Below are 20,921 nucleotides of genomic sequence, written 5' to 3' on the forward strand. Positions count from 1 at the left end.
CGGCTCTGCCCGGTCCCCGCGGCCCCTCAGGGCTGGAGGCGGGAGCTCAGCTCCAGCAACTCTTGGTAAAAAGGGAAGGAAATTAAATCCCGCGGGGAGCCCTCTGTTTGATTCTCCCCCAGCATTGGGGCTGCTTTTCCCCCATCCCAAACTCCCCAGAAAGGCCAAGCCTGGGAGCCACAGGCTGCACCAAACACGCTGCCCCCCCAGCAATCAGGTTCTCCCCAAAATGTAGGAGCTCTGCATCTCTTCATCAGCTCTCGTCCACTTTGCCGTGAAGGAACGAGGCCCTTTCACCCAGCCAGGGGTCAGAGCAGTGCACAAACCCCTCCAGCTCTTCCCCCCCTGCAGGTAGAGAGGAGCCAGGCAGCCTCTCCTCCCCCACGGGGGTAGGAAGCTTTGAAGAACACACTGACCTTTGCAATCTGCTGGCACACAGCAGCAGGGCTGCAGGAGGTTTTTACTCACAAACTCAGCACTGAGGCATTTCCAGCATCTTGCTTTTCCTGCCACGGAAAGGCTCCACAAAGAGCCGAGCACCCCTGGAACGTTTGTATGTTTTATAAGGTCACCATTTCTACAGAGAATATCACATTAAAAACATCCACTCACAAAAAACAGCGGCGGCAGCAGCGCAGGAGGAAGGCTCAGCACCAGAGCAGGGCTGGTAACACAGCCCAGCAAAAACCTTCAGCTGAGACTTCAGAGCCCTTCCGGGGCCTGCTTTGCCCACAAGTCCACAGTTTTGCCTCAGTCCATGAGGTTCTTGGCCTCTTCACTACAAATAAAGCATTCCTGGATCCAGGGAAGTGCTAAGAGGTGACAAAGCCTGGGCTTCCCAGTGCTTTCCGCTGCATGGAACCACTGCCAGCTTGGCGCCACTTTAGAATTCCCACCCCCACTCCCAGTCCCTGCCCTGCTCCTCTCACTGAGGGAGAACATGAACTTTCCTCCTGGATGCCAATGGTTCCTTTGGGCCGTATTATCCCAAATCCTTACTTTGCATTTTTTTGTTTAAAACGTTACGCTGGCGGAAAAAATCCCAAACAAAGCAGCAACACAGAGTAGGGTCAGCAGTAAAAGAACAAGGGAACAGAACAGAGCACATTCACAAATGCTGGGATTCCTCCTCATCCAGCCCGTGACCAGCTCCATGGGCAGAGGGACAAATGGAAACCAGCAGCCACGGTGCCAAACTCTGGGCAGGAAAGAGCCACTCCTGCTGTCACCGCGGGGATCAGAGCAGCGGGAACAGCCCCGTCCTGCACACGAGGGGTGACAGCGGGGAGCAGATCATCTTCAGGCATTAGATGATCCAGGGAATGATCACTACACAGAGTTGATTTTGCAGCCTGTGAATGCAGAAAGCCATTTCAGCCGTAGCTCCCAAGAAAAAAGTTCCCTGCAGCCTCCCAAGCCAGGCATTTGCTTTGGATACTCCAGCTGGGCATCGGCGCCGAACGATCCATGCCCGTCGCTTTTCCCACAAGACTTCAGGGACAGAGACGCCTTGGAGCTTCCCTGCTCGGTGGAATGAGGATTCACTGAGCCAGGCTCCCCTTCTGGCCCGTCCACAGCTCCCGCAGCTCCACTTTGCAGCCCAGGTCCCTGAGGGCAGCCCTGGCCACGTCGTCGCAGTCCCTGTGTGCCGCGCGAGCCTCCGTGATCAGGTTCTCGGCTCCCATCTCCAGGATGGGCTGGGAAAAGTCCCGGCTCCGGGACACCAGGTTGCGGATCAGCATGCAGGCCTGTTTCTGGGGACACAGGGCAAGCACAGGGGTCAGTGGGGTCCACAGGGAAACACAGCCATGGGAGATTGTGGCACGCACAAAGCAGATCTGACTCCAGCTAAAGAGTATTTCTTGAGAAACGCAAATGTGAGATGCTGCAGAGAGCAACAAACTGTTCCCTGGAAGAATAAAATCCATGGATGTTATTCCTTGTTGAAGTTTGTGTTGAATCTCTGTACAAATATCCAACATCAGCCAATATCAATTAATTTTTAAGTAACGCTAAGAGAGAATTCTCCAGTGCAGCAGCCCCACCTTCCCACCCCTCCTATGCTGTTCCAGGCACTTAACTCAAAACTACTCCTTCAGAAAATATTTTCTATGGTATTTTAGTACTCTGGAAAGCAGAAAAGCGAACACAGAACCTGCTGAAACCTGCAGGAGAAACCAGGGGCAAACTTCTTGCCATGCAGGTGGTTTATTTGATCCTGGAGAAAGATGGCACAGGCTGGGTTGGAAGGAGCCCATCCCCATTCTGCTCTTCCCAGGAGGAAAAGGAATGCCTGGAAGAGGAGTGTGGCATTCCACAGCTTTAGGAACCCGCAGCCAGATGGATGTGAAACCTAAATTAAGTTTTGCTCTGAGCAGATCAGGGTGACAAATGCAGGGGGGCTGCATTGAGTCACTGCCTTCCCAACACCCTCAAAACCTGTTGGAATTTGATGAGTAAAGGGAAAAATCCCACAGAAACAGGTAAGAGAGCCAAGAGCAGTCCTGACTGACTCACCAAGTGCTGTGAGGGACGTACCTGGACAGCCACCTCTTGTGGGTGAGCCTTCATGGCCTGCAGGGCTGCCAAGGCCCCACCGCCCTCCATGATGACGCTGCAGTTCTCGGGCTTGCGCAGGGCCAACATGCACAGGGCTGCACAGCCCTGCTCACAGATCTGCAACACAGAGGGGAGCACGCTCACTGCCTGGAAACGTGGCTTGAAGGAAACTAGAACTGAGGTTTGTTTCCTTTTCTGGGAGTTTTTGATTTATTTTTATTGTTTTGAAGTTTCTCCCACTGCGGCATCCTGCTGCTCTGGCAAGTAAACCAAAGGGAGGGTTGGAATAATGATCTTAGAGGTATTTCCAACCTTCATGATTCTGTGTTTTGCATGCCAGAGGTGTAGAACACCGTCTCCACTAGCTGTGTGATTCAGGAATGAGAAAAAATAAAACAATATACAGTGTAAAAACCTTTAAATTCACACAAGTATTTGCCAGGCATGCTCTCTACAACTGAGTATTCAAGGTTTATACGTTGCTCAGCTGCAAACACACACCCTGCAGCTCAAGCTGAGCTCCATCCCCATCCCAGAGGGAATTCCCAAGCCCCTGGAGGGTGGTACCTGAGGGTTGCCCAGGTGGTGGCTGATGGCCAGCACGATGAGGTCGGTGCCCCCGGCATCCACGATGGCGTCTTTGACGTCGTCGTTCCCGGCCACGGCACGGATGGCACTGAGCACCTGCTTCACCACGTCCTGCTCCATGGAGAAAAAACAGGGCAAAAAACAGCAGAGAGAGTTTGAGACTTTGGAAAGCCAACCAGAACATCCCCCAGCAACTCCATGCCAATGGTTGTGGTAATTATCAGTTACAAGGAGTAACTCTACCCTCAGTCACTTTCTTGCCACATAAGGGACCTTGAAAATTTCTTGCCAAGCCATCAGTGAAGATCAAAGAATCAAACATCAACCTCTGGGACTCGAGCATCTAAATCCTCCTGGATCTCTTCTAGTTGGAATGGTGGAAAACCAAGCATTCAGCTTTTCTGGGAGCAGGCAGAGTTCTGCTCTTGGAGGGTGGAAGACACAGGAGTAACTTAACTATGAGCTCACAGATCTTACCTGCAGAGCAGTTAATTCCATATATATGGCTGTAAATGGGTATCAGAGGGGTTCCAACCCTAATTGCACCTAAAATATTGCACAGGCTACGGCTCACTCACTAAAATGAACCTCATTCCTTAGAATGAGATGTTCCCTCCAACCCATTCCCAAAGCACTTCCCATTGCTCACCGGGTGATCCATACAGTCAGCCAGGAGAGTCACCATAAAATTTAAGCCCCCAAGGTCCACAATTTCTTGGCAGAATTCATTCCTGACTGAGAGGCGAGAGAGGGTGGCACAGAGCTCACTGAGAACCCCAGAGTTATCCATGAACGCTGCAGAGGAGAGAGGAGGGATGGAGTAACTACAGGCAGGGAGGGTCCTGCAGAATTAATTTGTTTAATTTAAACAATATATTTAACATTTTACATTAAAACAAGAGATGACACCTGTTTCTAGGCAGAGCCAGAACGTGTTTTCTTGGCAAGAAGCACCTCAGCAGAGGTAACTGCCCCTAAACCTGTAAAATACTTGCTAAATACAGCAACAAACAGCTCTGACATTTGACTGCTCCAGAGGTTATCAGCAGCACCAGTGGCACTTTTTGGCTCTCTCAGGGCACATTTCATCAACAGAATTAAACCCCGTTTCAGTGACAAATTCCTGAATCACCTCTGAGGAGCTTCAGGTTAGACAGTGAAAGAAGAAATCACAGCTGATTCCCAAGACAGTAAAGGAGGAAATCCTGGGTGATTCCCGATTAGGATCAACAGCCCCGGGGCTAATTTTACCTTTTGCAGCTTCAATGAGGACTCTCAACCCATCGTTTTCCAAAACAATCATCTTGGCATGGTCATGGGCGTGACCAAAGGGCACACGGATGTCATCGTCAAAGGTCATGATCCTGAGGGCTGAGGCCGCCGTCCTGACCACGTCAGCGCTGTTCCCGTGCTGGATAATGGCTCCAGTGAGGAGAGGGAGGATCCCACCCTTGACAAAGTCCTGCCTGTTCTGCTCGTGTTTGAGGCAGGCGTGCCGGACACAGCGGATCCCCGCCAGCGTCATCTCCGCGTCCTCCCGCTGCTCCCGCAGGGTCTGCAGCAGCAGCTCCTGCCCGGCGGCGTCCAGCAGGTCTGGCTGCCCATCCAGCAAGGCAGACAGGGTGGAGAAGGCTTGGAGCAGTAAATCCCTGTCTCCTGAAGCCAGCTGGCAGGCAGAGAACACCACGGGGTAGGCCCCGTTCTGGCCGGCCAGGTAGCGGAACGCCAGCTGCTCCTTGCACTGCGCCGCGAAGGCCGAGAGCTGCTCGGGCAGCTCCGCCACGTCTGACTCGGCCACGGTGCTCCCCAGGGCATCCAGGGTCTGAGGGAGACACCAAAGGTTAGTTCTGCACCTGAACTGTGCAGGAAGAAGAGCAACTTGTTTATTTTTAGTGATAGTTTTAAGTTTAAATCAGTTTGATGTTATGGGAGCAATGGTTGTCTTAAAGAGCAGCATTTGGGCTTTGTGCACAGAACCCTTGGAAGGACAGGGACTTCCCTCTGCCACCACTGTCACACCTCCACTGGGCACCACCAGTCTGACCAGCAGCAGGTGAATTGGGTCCCACCAGCACATTCCAGCCCCAGAAGTGTCCAAGGCCAGGTTGGATGGGGCTTGGAGCAATGTGGGATAGGGGAACTGATTGCCCACTTTGTCACCAGCCCAGAGCCACATCCTGTCATTATTCCGTGCACACCTCCAAACCTCCCCAGGCAGCCCCTTCCAATGCCTGACCACTCTTTCCATGAGGAAATTCCTCCTGATGTCCCACCTGAGCCTCCCCTGGCACAGCTTGAGGCCGTTCCCTGTTGTCCTGTCCCTGGAGCAGAGCCTGACCCCCACCTCACTTACACAGATCCTCCCCTGAAAAGTGCAAGAAGCTCTTGGAATTTTTATCTCGTTCCCAGTTTGAAGAATAGATGGGATTAACTGCCTGAAGAGCTCCCGGAGAAATGGGGCAGAGGCAGAAGTTGGCCTAGTACTTATATTATTATATAACCCTGATCCTTAGGAGACATCATCAATTTGTGCTCCTACCAGCAGGATTTGATGCTTTTGCCTCTGCCCGTTCTCAGAGGCAGGAGGTCGCACAGCTTTCACAATATTGCTCAGGTCCACACCTAAAATGGGAAATAAAACAAAGATTAATATTGGTTCCAAGATAACTAGAGTCAAATAAACAGTATTAGTTCCAGCTCTAGGGAAAATCTGCCAAGTTCACGGAGAACAAAGATGAACTTGTTGTAAAGATGCTGAGATGTTAAATTCTGACTGTAAGGTCAAATTCATCCTGGAACAAAGCTAGGTGTCAGTTGAGGGGAAAAAAGAAAGAATTTCATTTCACTGACCAAATTTCACCCTCCGGTTTCCCTCTAAGCAGTTTTCCAGTCATAATTAATCCACAAAACCAGGTCAGCATTAATGGTGTCTCTGTTCCACTTCACAAAGGCTCCTTTCCAATGCTGGATGATCCATCTTTGCCTACAGCTTTCTCTTAAACCTTCGGATTTGTAGAACCTCAGCCTGTAACAACCCGAGCTGCAAAAGCAGCTGCATGTACAATACCTTGGGACTCAAACTGCTGCACAGCTTCTCTCACAGCCTCCTCTGGATCCATCTCAAACTCGGTGATGTTCTCCTGCACTGCATCATCAAACGTTTCTTGGGCGATCTGTTTGGACCCCATTTTCCTGGGAAGGGATGAAAGCACCTCCGTGTCCTGCTGTCGAGAGAGGCCACAGCTAATTTTACTGCAAAACCTTCTAATGCCAACCAGAAACAAAGCAAGAGGGTTCTTCTTCCTCAAAACAAAAGCTCAGAACTCTAAGCGAAAAATATACAGACGCATGGCCGGATTTTTATTTAAAGGGAAAAATATGGCAATTAAGAGACATAAGGACATATTTCAGCAGCATTCCAGGATTTTGATGGGGTTTCGGGATTTGTTACCGTGACACGGCTCTCGCTGCGGCACAGAGGGCACCGTGCCCGGTCACGGTTCCGGCCCTTCAGCCCGCCCCTACCCCGTTCCTCCCGGGCCCCGGCGCATCCCACACCCCCTCAGCAGGCCCCGCAAGCCTACGGGATCCCACCCCGCTGCTCCCAGCGACGCGGAGAAGACCCTGAAGGAAGGCGGCAGTGCTGAGGCAGCTCCGGGGCGCACCCGCAGCCGCGCTTCCCCTCACAACCCACCTGGGCTCCCGCCGGCCGCCCCCGCCGGACAAAAGGCGAGGGCGGGACGGCCCCACTCGGCCGCCGTACGCAGGCCCCGCCCGCTCCGCGCATGCGCCGCTGCCTAATCTCACGCCGTTCGCCCTCACGGCGAGCGAAAAAGAGCGCGGGGCGGCGCAGCGCGCATGCGCAGCACCCCACGCCCGGCCGCCCCCACGCACGCGCAGTGTGCGGAGCGCGTCGAGGCGCGCCCGCGCTGCCCCAGCGCCCCGCCCCTGGAGCGGGAGGCCGCGGGCCGCTCCCCTCGCTCCCGTTCCGCTTACCGGCAGCGCGCCCGCACCGTTAGCACTGCCCCGAGCCCGCAGCGCCGCGCCACCACCGCCCGCCTGCAGCGGATGAGGCGGCTCCGCGCGGCGCAGGCGCGGCGGGAGGGGGCGGGATCCGCCTGTCCGGGGGCGCGGCCAACCGCGGTTTGAGGGCGGGGTGGAATGGCCATGGGGGGCGCGGCCGGTGTGAGGGCGGGGGCGCGGTTAGACCGGCTCGGGGGCGCGGCCTAGAAGGGGGCGTGACCAGCAGCGGTCTCCGGGAGTCCCGGGGCCGGCGGGAGGGGCGTGGCTACCGGCGGAGGGGCGGGGCCGGCGGCACCCCGCGCGGGCCGCTGGGAGGTCCCGGTGTGGCGGGAGGCGGCGGCGGCGGCGGCGGCGGGGCCGGGGCGGGCGGGGCCGCCTCGGTGAGGGCGGGGCGGGCTCGGGCTCCGCTCCGGCTCCGGCTCCGGCTCCGGCTCCGCTCCTCCTCCGCTCCTCCTCCCGGCGCTGCGCGGGGGGCGGCGGGGAACCGTGAGGCTCCCCTCAGGCTGCGCCTCCCCTCAGGCCGCGGCGGGAGCTCGGCGCCCCGCGGGACCCCGGGCCCGCGCCAGGCCGTGCCCCGGGCGGCGGCCGCGTTGTGCGGGGCGGCTCCAGGGGGAAAATGGCCTCTCGGAGGATCACCCGGGAGACGTTCGAGGCCGTGGTGCAGGACAAAGTTAAACGGTACCGCATGGAGCGGAGCGATGCCGCGGGGGACACCATCCATCATTTCAAAGGTAGGGAAGAGCGGGATGACGGACGCGCCGGGGGATGTGCCGGCTGTTCCAGGAGCAGCCTTCCATCGCCTGCCATTTATTTGCCTTGTGCTGGTGTTTTTCCACATCCATTTTTATGGAAGAGGCGAACAGCTGGGCAGGACTGACACCGTGCAAATTCTAAGGCGGGGGGGAAAAAAATGGAAATTCAGACAAAGGAATTCTGTTCAGGCAGCATCAGAGAGTGGGTCCAATTTCAGCGAGGTCTCCAGGGACGTTGCTGCAGGATGGAATTCTGTTGATGGCTGATAAGTTAAATAAACGTAGGAGTGCACTGGAAGCCTTTGGCTCTTTGTGTTTGGTGTTATTTTAGGAGAAATAGCTCAAAGCAGGACATTGACCTCATGAACATAACACAAAACGTGATCCCCAAATTTATTTTACCTCCTAAATTTGAGATATAAAATGTCCAGCAAAACACTTGGATCACATTCACAGGGATGGGCATTCATAGGAGAGCTTTAAAATGAAATTTGTTATTTTTAGACTTGTATGAGCCCTGGAGAAATAATTTATATTAAATACTTCAATTTTTTTTCAAGTATTCTTTACTTTCGGAATCGAACTTCTGGGATTGAGGAACGGGGATCTTGGATAATGAGAAATCCTAGAATTTCCTGCAATAATTAAATAATTGTGGTTGAGTTTGCAGGAGATAGGAGCTTCTGTCCAACTGTGAGATTCCTCCTGGGAAATCTGGTTTGGGTGACAAGGTGGGGATTGGTCAAAGCTTGGAGTTGATGATCTTGGAGGTCTTTGACAGTTTTAATTCTGGGAAACTGAAAGTTCAGGGTTTTGATGGGTTTTATGTCTCAGGAACCCCAGTAGAAGATGAAAATCTGAGAAAGTGATGAGCAAAGACTAACTGGGGTTTAGAGGAGAACTTGCTCTCCTCAGTCTCTGTAGGGATTGGAATATGGGAATATCCTGAAGTCAGATATGTGGATTTCCTTCAGAAATTTCGGTATTTTGACTCTTTTCAACCCCTAAATTCTTCCTGGTTTTATTTTCCCCAGCTCACTCCAGGCCGCTGCCCCGGCCCCGCTACAACCAGAGCTTCCACGACGACGGGAGGTTCCCTCACGACAACTCCCAGCACGAGGACTGGAGCGAGGATCCCAGGGAAGATTATCCCAGGGAAGACTATCCTGGCCCTTCCTACAGACCCGCCAGCCCTCTGCTCCGCAAGGAAAATTATTTCCACGAACAATTCGGCCGCCCCACGCCCCGGGAGCGGGAATTCGGCCGGGATTATGGGCGTCCCACTTCCCAAAACCGGGAATACGGGCGTGCAGCTGCCCAAACCAGGGAATATGGGCACCCTGCTCCCCACAACCGGGAGTATGGACACCAAAACCGGGAATATGGGCGGGAGAGGGACTATGGGGGCCTGGCACCTCACGAGCAGGACTACGGCCCCTCGGATTCCTGGGAAGCCAGCGGGCCACACGAACCTGATTTTAGCTCCTCGGATATTTTAGGGGATTTCAGGTCGCCAGGGCTCATGGAAGAGGAATATGGCAGCGTGGAGAACCAGGAATACGAGGTGGAGTTCGGGGCGCCGGACAGCGAATTCCGGCCCCCGCTGCGGAGGGGAGGCGTGGGCAGGGGGAGGATCCTGAGGGGCAAGCGCCTCACCAGGGGGGTGGTGAAGGCAAAAGTGTTCAAAGGAGACATCAAAGCTCCCCTCAAGAAGTGGAACATGAAAAAGCCACAGCCAGGCCTCGATCCCAAACCGCTGGATCAGCCTCTGGAAGCTGCTGAACACCCCAGCCAGAGGCCGGTGCCCCTCCAGCAGCGCCCCAACCCCAAGCTGCCCCCACGCCCTCTGGCAGCCCAGAGACCCATCCTGAGGCTGCCGAAGCCTGCCCACGTGTTCAGGAACCTCAATTTTGACCTGGTGGATAAATCTGACATTTTTTCCACCTTCGGCATCGAAATCATCAAGTGGGCCGGGTTCCACGCCATCAAAAACGACGCCGAGTTCTCGCGGCTCTTCGGGGCCCTCTTCGAGCTGGAGACTGAGACCTGTGCCAAAATGTTGGCCTCCTTCAAGTGCTCCCTGAGGCCAGAGCACAGAGATTATTGTTTCTTCACCATCAAGAGTTTACAGCACGCCGCCCTGAAAACCCCCAAGGTGGACAACGAGTTCTTGAACATGCTGCTGGACAAGGGGGCGGTGAAAACCAAGAATTGTTTCTTTGAGATCATCAAACCTTTTGATAAATACATCATGAGGCTCCAGGACCGCCTCCTCAAGGGGGTCACCCCGCTGCTGATGGCCTGCAATGCCTATGAGCTGAGCATTAAAACCAATGGGTTTGGCAATCCCAGAGAAATGGCCAATGCTTTCGAGACCACTGTGTCCCTCTGTCGTAAATCCCTGGCCCTGCTGGGGCAGACCTTTGCTCTGGCCTCTGTTTTCAGGCAGGAGAAAATCCTGGAGGCTGTGGGGCTCCAGGAGATGGCTCCAGCACCGACATTATTCCCAAATTTTGATGATTCGACGCTGTTTGGGAGGGAGTACATTGAGAACTTGAAGGCTTGGTTGGAGAAGAGCGGATACCCGATCCAGATGAAAAAACCAGAGCCAGAATCCACAGAGCAGCTCAAAGCACCCTCCCCTGACACCAAAGGTAAAAAAGGGAGGGCACTGCTGGGAGATGCTTTGCAGGATGTGTTTGATTTTTATGGTTTCATCAGATCAGGAATTCCTGACTCTGGGAATTCCAGGTAAATCCCAAATCAGGGCTGGGGCAGGGAGTGAATGCTCTCTGTTGGCATTTTTGTGGTGAAATCATGTCCTTCCTCCCCTTTCTGGCACCTGTTTAGACCTTAAATCCAGGATTTTCATCCCGGTTTCACCACCTCAAGGTAGGGAGGCCAGGACCAACCTGGAACTGCCTTTACTACAGAGTGAATATTTGCATATATGCAAATCTGGAGATGTCACCATCACCACTTTAATCAGATCCAGGTGCATTCCTCTGGAGATGTTCATACCCCATCCCTGGGTTATGCCAGTGATTCTTCCTGCCTAAAACATTCCTGCTCATCCTGGTTTTTCCTGAGCTTCAGATCCTCTCTCAGGGAGGCCTTGCAGTGCTGACACCGAATGGTTGAAAATTTGTCACTCAGCCCTTTGGAGCAACGTTCAAATAAACGGATTTTCCACAAAATCCTTTTGCTCCATGAAGAAATTGCCTTTTTAAGGATGATTTCACTTACCTAGGAGAGCCAAAAATGATTTTTTTAAACCGTGGTGTTTTTAATAATAATGAACAGGTGCAGAATCTCAGTTAAAGTTTAGAGTTTTCCTTAATTTATTTTAGTTTGGGAAGGATGCACTGGAAAAGTGTGGGTGCCTTGGGAAGAGCATTTCCAGCAGGTCAGGGAGGGGATCCTGCCCCTCTGCTCCCTCTGGAGTGCCCAGTTCTGGGCTCCACTGTTCCAGGAAGACCAGGAGAGGCTCCAGAAATTATTTGGGGTCTGGAGCTTGAGGAGAGACTGTGGGGCTGGGCCTGGAGAAGGGTAGGCTGAGAGGGGATCCCAAAATCCATACAAATATCCCCAAAGAGTGTCCAGAGGATGGTGCCAGGCTCTTCCCAGTGACAGGACAAGGGGTAATGGCCACAAACTAAAGCACAACGAGTTCCACCTCCCCATGAGGAAGAATTTCTTTCCATGGAAGTGGCAGAGCTCTGGAGCAGCTGCCCAGGGAGGGAACCTGGAGCCTCCTTTGGGGACATCCCAACCCCACCAGACATTGCTGTGTCACCCGCTCCTGGGCAGGGGTTGGATTTGGGATCTCCAGATGCCCCTTCCCACCCCAGCCCTCCTGGGATTCTGTTGCCTCTTAATACCTTGAAAAATTGCAAATATCAACCTGTGAAAAAATAAAAATTACAGCATCTTGTATCTTGTCACTCTGCTGATGAGAATAAAACAACGAGTGGGTTTGACTGGTTTTTATTTCTCCCCGCAGCCCCACAACGAGCTGACAGGAAAGTTGTGGACACAATCGAGCAGCTGGTGACCAGCATCGTGTCAGGAACTTTGTCTGCCAAAGACAGGAATGCTCAGAAGAACTGTCCCGAATATTGGTGGGTGTGTGGGAACTGGGGCTGGGGTATTTGGAGTAGATGTAATTAAGTTCAGCCTTTCACTCAATGGAAAAGATCAAAGCCTATTGTATATTTAATCAGCTTTTTTTTTTTTTTTTGGAGAATGTTTTCCTGGAGCTAATTATCCTGCTGTCCCTGGAAATGATCCTGGTGTTTGTGTTGTGGGGAGGAGATCCCGTTCCTTTTGATGTGCCAATAATGGCTCTTTGTCGATCCAAATCCGAGGTGTTAAAAGCAATTTGCATTTAGGAGCAAATGCAGGTGATGGAGACATCCAGCAAGGTAACAGGATTTAGAGTTCCACGAGTTGGAAAAGGGAAGCTGAGACATCTCCAGTGTATGACAGCACCTCTCCATGTGTGAGCTGATTAATTACCCAAACGATTTATGTCAAACCCCTCCATTATTTATTTGCTTGGCACACTTTCTTTGCTGCTCTAGACTTGTTATTCCCAGAGAAACCTGCTCAGCCTCACGCTAAACACCTGGAAAAAAAAAAAAGAAAAAGCTGGATCGCTGAGATTTCCTGGCTTGAAAAATTAAGAATTTTCAGCTGAGTTCTCCTTTCATTTCTGTGTTCCTCAGGTTCCTGTCTGACGAGGACAGTCTGGAGTACAAATATTACAGGCTGAGGCTGTCAGAGGTGCAGAGAAGGACCGTGGGTGGGGAGGGAGCTGCTCCGGAGTCCCTCCGGGCCATGCTCTACGCCAGGAAAGTCGCCAGCATTAAAAGGAGGCTTTTCAAGAGGAAAAAACTTGGAATTCTCCCACCCCGTGGCACCAGGGCAAGGAAGGTGAGGAGAGCAACAACAGGCACCCAGACTGTGCTGTCAGCTGGGACAGTGCTGAAGCACCAAGACAAACATCTTCCAGGTTCAATCCAGGCAAAGATTTCCGTGCCAGATTCCAGCCTGTCCCAGCAGAGCCCTGCCCTCGACGCCACCTCAGCCTCCCAAGGTGCCATCAGCTCCGAGGTTTCTGTGCCAGCAGAGGGAAAAGCAGATCCTGAGGATTTATCACCATCACCAGAGCTTTTCCCACCGTTGGCCTCTCAGTTTCCTGATGGTGAGTGAGGATTCGGGGTTAGATGTGGAATTTTATAGAAAACAATTTCTCCTGCAAACCAGTTATCCATGAAAATAATTTCTGCTGGAAATCCTAACCATCATTTCTTTTATTATTTATTTGTGAAGTGGCTAGTTCTCAGCTTGCACTGACCTTTCCAGGCTCTGGGTGATGCTAACAGAACATTTTGTCCCTTGCAGTGGATGCCAAAACCATGGAAACTGCAGAGAAACTCGCCAAGTTTGTGGCTCAGGTAGGACCAGAAATCGAGCAGTTCAGCATAGACAACAGTGCAGATAACCCCGACCTCTGGTGAGTACCTGCACCTGCCTCTGGAAACCCATCACAACCACCAAAATGCTTCCTTTTCCTTTCATTTTTTGCTGAGATCTCTGTTTTTAGTGTGTTCAAGAACAGAGGATTTGGGGCAATTCTCCCTGGTGTCTTCAGCACTTCCATTAATGGTGAATATCTGAAATATCTCAGAAAAAACCCCACTTCTCCCAAATGCATAGATTTATTTCTTTTTGATCCTAATAATCAACCTGAATCCTGAAACAAAAGTGAATTTTCAAGATGATTCCGCTGAATTAATTCTTCCCAGCAGGGTTTGGGAAGTGCTGCTGAACATCAGCTTAGGGGGAAAATTGCTGTTTGTAGGAAGGGAATCCTCCAGTTCTCCCCAAACACACCTGGAGTGACCACTCAAAAATCAACCAGAGATTTATTTCTATTATCTTGCATCGTTCCAGCTGAAGAAAATCTCTTCCTGACCTTATTTTCCCTGGATTTTTGGTTTTTCATTGGCTCAGGTTTCTCCAGGATCAAAACAGCTCCGCTTTCAAGTTCTACAGAATGAAAGTTTATGAGTTGTGCCCCTCCATCAACTTCAGTGCTGAGGCAGCTGAGGCTGGAGAAAGTGCTAAAGCTGCAGAGAGAACCCTGGAGATGTCAGAAGAGGAAGAGGAGGAGGAAGAAGAAGAAGAAGAGGAAGAAGACAACGAGGAGGAAGCTGAGTTTGAGGAGGAAACCTCCCAACCTCTGGAAGAAACGGAGGGGGAAGAGGAGGACGTGCCAGCAGGTAGAAGTGTGGCAAACCTAGAGGAAGAGCTGGTTTCCAGAGCAGGAGAGGAAATTGCAGGAGGTGAAATGCAGCTTTCCAGCCCCTCTGATGGTGCTGTACCAAATCTGTCGACACAGGCACCGCCCCCGGCCCCCGGCGCCCGATTCCCCCGCAAACGAATCAGCAGCAAGTCCCTGAAAGTTGGGATGATCCCTGCTTCCAAAAGGATCTGCCTCATAGAAGAACCCAAAGGTCAGTGGGCATGGAAATGTTTCAGTTTTCTATCGAAACAAAAGAGAATTTGGACAAAAATCCTGCTTGGTTTTTTTTTGTTTAGGTGCTTTGTTGCTGGTTGTTGATTTAAAAAATTGCATTTCATGCAAAATTGAACACAAAATTCACTTCACGTTTTTCAAGGGGCAAAGGAGAAGCTGAATAAATAATTTGTGTTATGGGCCAACAGCAAAGTTTGTATCAAACATCTTCCAATATTCTCTGAGTATATTTTTGATATTTCTGAGTTCTGATCTTTCTTATTGCTCTGATTTTTCTTATTGATTCTGTTTTACGTCCAGGCATTGAGTTAGGCTTGAAATGCACTTTTTGGAGGTTTTTTTGGCTGTGTTTTGGAGTTCTTTACTAAAATAATTTTGCTTTCCAGCTGAATTTTGTCTTTGATTTGCCTTGCAGTGCATGAACCTGTCAGGATTGCTTATGACAGACCCCGGGGCTGCCCTGTCACAAAGAAAAAAAAGGTAAAAAATTTGTGTTCCTGCCACAGAATCAAACTAAAAATGAGAAACTTTGTCCTGGAAAAAATCTGGACTAAAGCTGTGGCTCCTCTAAACTTTAATATTTTAGATTTTAACCACCTTTTTTTTTGATTATTGCAAAGCTGGGTGTTAATTTTCTATTTAAAAAATAAAGATTTGGGTGCTTTGCTGCTCAGAAAACAATATTGTGATTTTCCAAAATTGGTGAGGTTTTATTTGACTGGTGCTGTATTTGTAACAGAGATTGAGTCAGCAAATCACTCAATATTTATTATTTAAAAAAACCCAGCTATATAAAGTACAAAGGGTTGTTATTTGCCATTTTAACAATGTAATTAAACAGTTCGAGGAGCTGAAATTGATCTTTTTTTTAAAGGAATTTCCTTTTTTTAAAGTCATTTTTTTTCAGGATTTTTTAAAAGGAATTATTTTTAAAGGAATATTTTGTTAAAGGAATTTCTTTGAAGGAACTTTTTTTTAAGGATTTTTTTAAAAGGAATATTTTTGTCAAGAAAAGTTTTTAAGGGAATTACCCTCTGAGTGACTTTTTTCTGAACATGAAAATAATCCTCTAGATCCAGAAATCCAAACAAAACTCAATTTAAGGCTGGCTGGGGGTGGATTTGAGCCATTTTTAATAAATCACCTCCCTGCCTAACAACCCTCCTTTGTTTTTCTCCTGCTTTCTCCCCCTTTTTTTCCATAGAAACCAAAAGATTTGGAATTTTCCCACAAGAGACTGACCCCCAGGAACGTGGGGTTCCAGATGCTGCAGAAGATGGGCTGGCAGGAGGGCCACGGCCTGGGCACACGGGGCAGAGGCATCAGAGAACCTGTCCAAGTGTATGTAAGGGCAGCTGGAAAAATTTGGGATGCTCCAATTCCACCCTGGCAGGGTTTTTATCCCACAGGATTATCCCCAGGATCTCCCTGTTGCTCCATCAAACACATCAATTACAAGGAAAATTCAGCAATGTTGCAAGTTTAGGCAGTAATTTGATTTTTTTCTCTAATTTTGTGGTTTATTGCACATGGGAAGAGGTGAGTGCTGCTGCCACGAGGTAAGTTTTGTCTTTAAAATGCACTTTTTTAAAGAAAAGAAGGTTGATTTTGTCATTTAAAGCTGCTGTATCCAGAGTCCAGCATGGAGAATGGATAATAATTCCTCATGGATAATACTTCCCTATGGATTCCTTCATCCCTCTGCCTGAAAAAGGAGCAGAAATCTTATTTATTTCATAATTTCCCCCTGAGCCCACACAACTTTTCCAGTCCGCACTCCTAGAAATTTTCCTTCTCCAGGGATTTCTGTGCTCTCTTCACGCCCTCGGGGCAGTTCCTGCTCATTTTAATTGGTTTATTAAATGATTGAATTTAGTAATTGGTTCTTCTCTTCACTCCGTAAAATTCCCTTTTATCCAGAGCTCTTTGGTGTTTCCTGCTCACTCCTCAAAGCCTCTTAATTTCTGAAGTAACAAAATCAAGGGTTTTTTGGGGTATCTTTTCAGCAGAGGACCAAGCCTTAAGTTAAAACTGATACCAGAATTTGCTCTGCCACCTGATTTTATCCACAAAATCCCTTTTTCCTGCTGGGAATTTGCACTTGGAACGGGAGGTGGGGGATTATTTTAAATAATTCGCTGTGCCAGGCACCAAATTTGTGCAGAATTGGTGCCACCTGAGCTGTGCCTGTGTTGGAAAAGCTGGGTTTTTTGGCATCTCGGGGTGTTCTAACTCTCAAATTTTGCTCCCTAGGGGTGCAACCTCTGCAGGGGAGGGCTTGGGTGTTGCAGGGGAAGAGAATAAAGAAGATGCATTTGATGTTTTCCGTCAGAGAATGATACAAATGTACAGGCAGAAAAGAGCAAGTAAATAGGTAGGTGCCACAGCCTTTAGGGTCTCCAATTAAAGCCCACGTTTAAAATCTTCCTTCTCCAAGCAATTTATTTGCTGTTGCCACCAAGTTTTTTCTGGTTTCTGAGAATCCAGAGGTGCCCTGAAGTGCCTGGAGGTGCTGAGTGACCCCGAATCTTCTTTCTAGGTTTGACAAACAGAGGCTGGGACATGCAGAGCTGCTGTGGGGGAAGCTGCAGCAGCGGGAAGAGCGCTCGGCTCTCTTGTAGAGGACTCCAGTTTTGAGTTTTGTTTGTTTGCCAAGCTTCCTGCTGGCCCTGGGTGGTGCAGGGTCTCATCTTCTGAGGAAGAAACAGCTGCTTTTGGTGTCAGAAGTGCCTGTTCCCCTCTGTCTCTTTGGCCAAATCTCTCTTGGGATGGGATTGCTCACCAAAAAATGGAATGAGTGACCTGGAAGCCGCGCTTAGCCTGGTTGTGGTCCTTTCTCCAACCAAGAGTCTTCTCCAATTCCCATCTTTTGCAAGGCAGTTCAGATTTTAAGATCCATTTTGTTGTTGGGGTAAATCTTCCAAGCTCCTCCTGCATTTTTCCTTTCTTCCATCCACCAATTCTCAGCCTCCACCACTGTGTTTATTTTGGAGTCTTGTAGGATGAACAGCTGAGCTCATCCCAGGCTGGCAACACCAAACTCTTCCCTGACAACCTCAGCTCCGAAGGTTTTTGGTTGCAAAGGACAAATAATTCATTTTCAAGGGTGCTTTTTGTTTTGTTTCTTGCTCTTCTCCAAGAAATTCTTGAGGGATTCCTTTCCTTCCCCCTGGGCAGATGCAATTCCTGTTCCTGCAGATGAAGAGAACGCTCGGAATTCCGCTGGAAGTGGATCACCAGTTCAGAGAATAATTCCTATTAAATATTTGCTTTGCAGAAGTTCTCTGAGTGAACAACCCCAAGGCATAAGACAAAAAACTTGTGCTTTTAAGGGAATATGGCAGAATTTCCTGGAAGAGAAGCCTGGATTCACAAACAAAAAGCGTTTCCTGCTTGGGGAAGCAGCTCTGAAGACGTGGAAGATTTCAAAGTGGTACCAAAATTAACACCCAAGGTCTGATCATTCATCTTTTCCTGACTTGCTGAGGGGGACAGAATTTAAATACTGCACCTTTTAGTGCCTCCTCCACCATTTCCAGTCCAAACCCAGCCCCAGGTCTTCACTTGGATGTTCCAAACCTGCTTCACTGGAGATCTTTTTAAAGTTTTTGCTGACCAGCAGCCAAAAATCTGCATGAAAATTGTTCTTGAGTTACCAACTTGCCCCTGCCTGCTGCTCGAAGAGCAAAATTAAACTCTTCTCTCCATTAAAAACTGTTTTCAATCCATAGCAACAAATTCTCCTTGCTTGTAGCAGCCACTTTTAGTTCATGAATGCAAAGTTTGGTGGTTTTTTTTTTTTCCTTTGCTGTCTTTGAGAACAAAATTGTGGCATTGGGTAATTTCCTCCTCACTCAGTCTGAGCTGCCTTGAGGCACAAAAATCACTCAGAAACCCCAAAAATGACAAGTCCAGGAAAATATTCTGGTTTTCCATGGATATCAGATGTGTCTTCACCTTCACAGTGCAAGGAGCTGAAGCACCAAGGCCATAAATACAAATTTCGGTGGCAGATTAAGGACATTTGAGACATTCCTCAAATTTCTTGGAAGTGTTGCAATCCTTAAAGGTTTTGGGCCACAGGAAGAGCATCAATCCCAGTGCTTGGCAGGGGTGCTGAGCTGTTTAAGTCCATTTTTGGGGTGTTTTTCACTGCCCCCCTTTCTTTCCTGGGTTTAATCAGGAAAACCTGAGCCTTTCCATGAGATCTCCCAGTCCCAGCCTGGACTGGGATAACTGGAGCCAGTGCTGGTCTCTGATTTATCCCCCAGCTGGGTTTGGCTTTTCTTTGAACCTTCCCAGTGTTGCTGTTCACAATTTTTATTTCCTTGCACAATTCCCCCTTCTTCTTTCCCCTCAAATTTTGGAAGGATTCTGTGTGACAAAAGTGGAATTTCAGGCTGGATTTAAATCCCCTCTCAGGCCAGACCAGCTCTGGTTTAACCCTGACTTCACCAGGCACCTTTTGGGGTGCATTTGCTGCTCCCCAGGCTCGGAGGAAAGCGCTGCTGATCCAGGAAAATGGTTCCATTCAGAGTTTTAGTTTCATTTTGAGTTTTAATGCTGCCTTGAGAGTCAGAAGTGACCACTGGGCACACCGTGTCCTGGCTGGCCGGAGCCTGGCCTGCCTTCCCTTGTGCCAAACCTCACTCGCAGCAGTGCTGGTGCTGAAATTCCTTCCCCCAAATGGGATTTTGGACCTGCCTTTTGCAGGCAGCTCTGCCAAATTTGCCAATATTTGTAAATATGAAACATTTGTTGGCCACTTTGCCCTGCTGGAGGTTTAAAAGCTTCTTCTTCTTTTTTTTTTTTTTTTTTCTTTTTTCTGTTATTTTAGTTCCAGGCTCTCTTCCATGAAGACTGCAAGCTTCAGTGACCATTTTAACTCACTCCAGTGGTGTGTCTGCTGTCTTTTGGTTGGGTTTTGCCATTAATCCCGTAGAGAATTTGCTCCTTTCTGTCCCGTGCAGATGCAGCAGTGCTGAGCTAGTGGCAATGGCTTTATGTTCCGAGAAAAACCGAACATTTCCCCCCCCTCCCCACACCCCTTTTAGTGTAAGTAAACCTTTGGTAGCGTTGTTAAATCTCTGGATAGCTGCAATAAATGTAGAGCTGGACGATTCCTGGTTTCAGTGATGTTTTTTTGCTTGTGAGTTTGGCCATTTGTAAGAGATATGCATCCCGTTTTTATTTTGCCTTGGCACGAAGCGGTGGAGTCGGGATCCTGCAGCGTCCTGTGGGAGTGGAGCAGGATTTTGGGGTGTCTGAGGGAAGGGAGCTCCCTCTGTTCCGTGCTGCTGAATGTCTCTGTGGAGAGCCCACGGAACCACTGCTGATTTGTCCTTTCCCACGTGTTTTTTGGTGCATTCAATCCGCCCCACAGCGTCACTGTGCCCCAGAGGTCCCCCTTTATCCCCCTGTCCCAGGAACGAGCTTTGTCTCGGATTTCCTTGCTTAAAACAGCAGAACTTTTTTCTTTTCCATCCCTGGGTGGTTTCCTGTTGCCTTTAAATCCAATTTTTTTTTTTTTTTCCCTAAGGCAGGAGGTGAAGAGGGGTGGAAGTTTTAGGGAGCTGAAATTTAACCCTTGTTCAACCTTTGCCCTCCCAATCCAGGGATAAAGGGACAATCCCTGGCTTTGCTTTGGCACTGCCAGCCAGGAAAAGCTTCACAGAGCCCTGGCCACACTTTTCTCCTCCTTTTCCTTGAAAAAATTGATGCTATGGAAGGCCCTAGAAGAAAGGGACATTTGCTCTCTCTCTCATTGTTGGAGAGAAATGAGGAGATCCCCATTTTGGGGGAGGTGCCCTAAAAACTACAGTCAGTAATTCAGTATTTGCAGTAATTGTGTTGGACTCATGGAGATGTTCTCTTTTTTTTTTTTTTTTTTTTTTTTTAGCCTTCAAAGCTTTTCTTTGGTGTGAAATAAATTTTTCCTATTTATTTTGGGGTTTTTTGGTTGTTTAAATTTTTTTGTTAGAAGACACTACAGCATCCTTAGTGTGAAGATTTAGTCAGTGCTATGTTATTTCTCAAAATCAGTGTACAGGATTTTTTGTCTGCTGATATCCCACTCTGCTTTCAAGTTCAATGGTGCCCAAAGAAAGTCTGCACTCAGAAATTCAAACATTTCTCCTTTGGGATTGTTTTCTGCCCTACAGCAGGTACATTTTCTAACTAAAAAAATTACTGCCTAAAAGTCCTGTATCCCCTTTTTAATCCTGCATATCTCATATCTGAGTGGCCAATCACAACCAGACTGTAGATTTGAGCAATAATAAAACACCTGAAAATGAGAATGTGCTCAAAGGAACAATAGGGTCCTTCTGAAATAAATAAGTTTGGGTTTCTTTTTCTTTTGTGAACCTTGTTAAGTAGGAGACTTGCTGGATTGCAGCAAGGCTGGAAACTGTTTGCATTCTCTGTGGGCAATAAAGTTACTGCTGTTTAAGAAA

At 49.3% G+C, this 20,921-nt stretch overlaps 2 protein-coding genes across 11 annotated transcripts; one reads left to right on the forward strand and one right to left on the reverse strand.

Moving 5' to 3' along the window:
- Nucleotides 1-479: 479 nt before the first annotated feature.
- On the reverse strand, nucleotides 480-7,256 carry ARMC6 (armadillo repeat containing 6). 5 transcript variants are annotated; one of them, XM_039566359.1, is made up of 8 exons: nucleotides 7,144-7,256; nucleotides 6,215-6,368; nucleotides 5,687-5,769; nucleotides 4,399-4,969; nucleotides 3,797-3,942; nucleotides 3,127-3,258; nucleotides 2,539-2,676; nucleotides 480-1,754 (listed from the first exon to the last, which is right to left on the reverse strand). In XM_039566359.1, the coding sequence occupies exons 2-8, from the start codon at nucleotides 6,333-6,335 to the stop codon at nucleotides 1,542-1,544; spliced, it is 1,404 nt and encodes a 467-aa protein (XP_039422293.1). In that variant the 5' UTR covers nucleotides 6,336-6,368; nucleotides 7,144-7,256; the 3' UTR covers nucleotides 480-1,541. The 5 variants fall into 5 exon arrangements, with proteins under 5 accessions (XP_039422293.1, XP_039422292.1, XP_039422289.1 ...); XM_039566358.1 differs by having other exon boundaries at nucleotides 6,215-6,371; XM_039566355.1 differs by lacking the exon at nucleotides 7,144-7,256 and adding an exon at nucleotides 6,842-6,944 and having other exon boundaries at nucleotides 6,215-6,371.
- A 341-nt stretch (nucleotides 7,257-7,597) lies between these two features.
- On the forward strand, nucleotides 7,598-20,921 carry SUGP2 (SURP and G-patch domain containing 2). Of its 6 annotated transcripts, none has more exons than XR_002048316.3 (10): nucleotides 7,598-7,901; nucleotides 8,957-10,576; nucleotides 11,926-12,043; nucleotides 12,650-13,128; nucleotides 13,329-13,440; nucleotides 13,941-14,443; nucleotides 14,882-14,946; nucleotides 15,671-15,807; nucleotides 16,720-17,920; nucleotides 19,304-20,921. XR_002048316.3 is itself a non-coding variant. In XM_010412239.3 (10 exons), exons 1-9 carry the CDS (start codon nucleotides 7,787-7,789, stop codon nucleotides 16,838-16,840), a joined length of 3,270 nt encoding a protein of 1,089 aa, XP_010410541.2. In that variant the 5' UTR covers nucleotides 7,598-7,786; the 3' UTR covers nucleotides 17,006-20,921. The 6 variants fall into 6 exon arrangements, 5 of the variants coding, with proteins under 5 accessions (XP_010410541.2, XP_019149059.2, XP_010410540.2 ...); XM_010412239.3 differs by having other exon boundaries at nucleotides 16,720-16,840; nucleotides 17,006-20,921; XM_019293514.3 differs by having other exon boundaries at nucleotides 16,720-16,840; nucleotides 17,744-20,921.

Source organism: Corvus cornix, chromosome 28, assembly GCF_000738735.6.
Source record: "Corvus cornix cornix isolate S_Up_H32 chromosome 28, ASM73873v5, whole genome shotgun sequence".
NCBI lineage: Eukaryota > Metazoa > Chordata > Aves > Passeriformes > Corvidae > Corvus > Corvus cornix.

Bases quoted from the DNA above. Each gene is read 5' to 3' on its own strand.
- ARMC6 (XM_039566355.1), bottom strand. From the start codon at position 6,934: ATGCGCGGAGCGGGCGGGGCCTGCGTACGGCGGCCGAGTGGGGCCGTC. The intron at 2,677-3,126 runs GTACCACCCTCC...TCTGTGTTGCAG, and splicing joins ACCACCTGGGCAACCCTCAG to ATCTGTGAGCAGGGCTGTGC. The intron at 1,755-2,538 runs GTACGTCCCTCA...CTGTGTCCCCAG, and splicing joins CACAAGAGGTGGCTGTCCAG to AAACAGGCCTGCATGCTGAT.
- SUGP2 (XM_010412237.4), top strand. From the start codon at position 7,787: ATGGCCTCTCGGAGGATCACCCGGGAGACGTTCGAGGCCGTGGTGCAG. The intron at 14,444-14,881 runs GTCAGTGGGCAT...TTTGCCTTGCAG, and splicing joins CCTCATAGAAGAACCCAAAG to TGCATGAACCTGTCAGGATT. The intron at 14,947-15,670 runs GTAAAAAATTTG...TTTTTTCCATAG, and splicing joins CTGTCACAAAGAAAAAAAAG to AAACCAAAAGATTTGGAATT.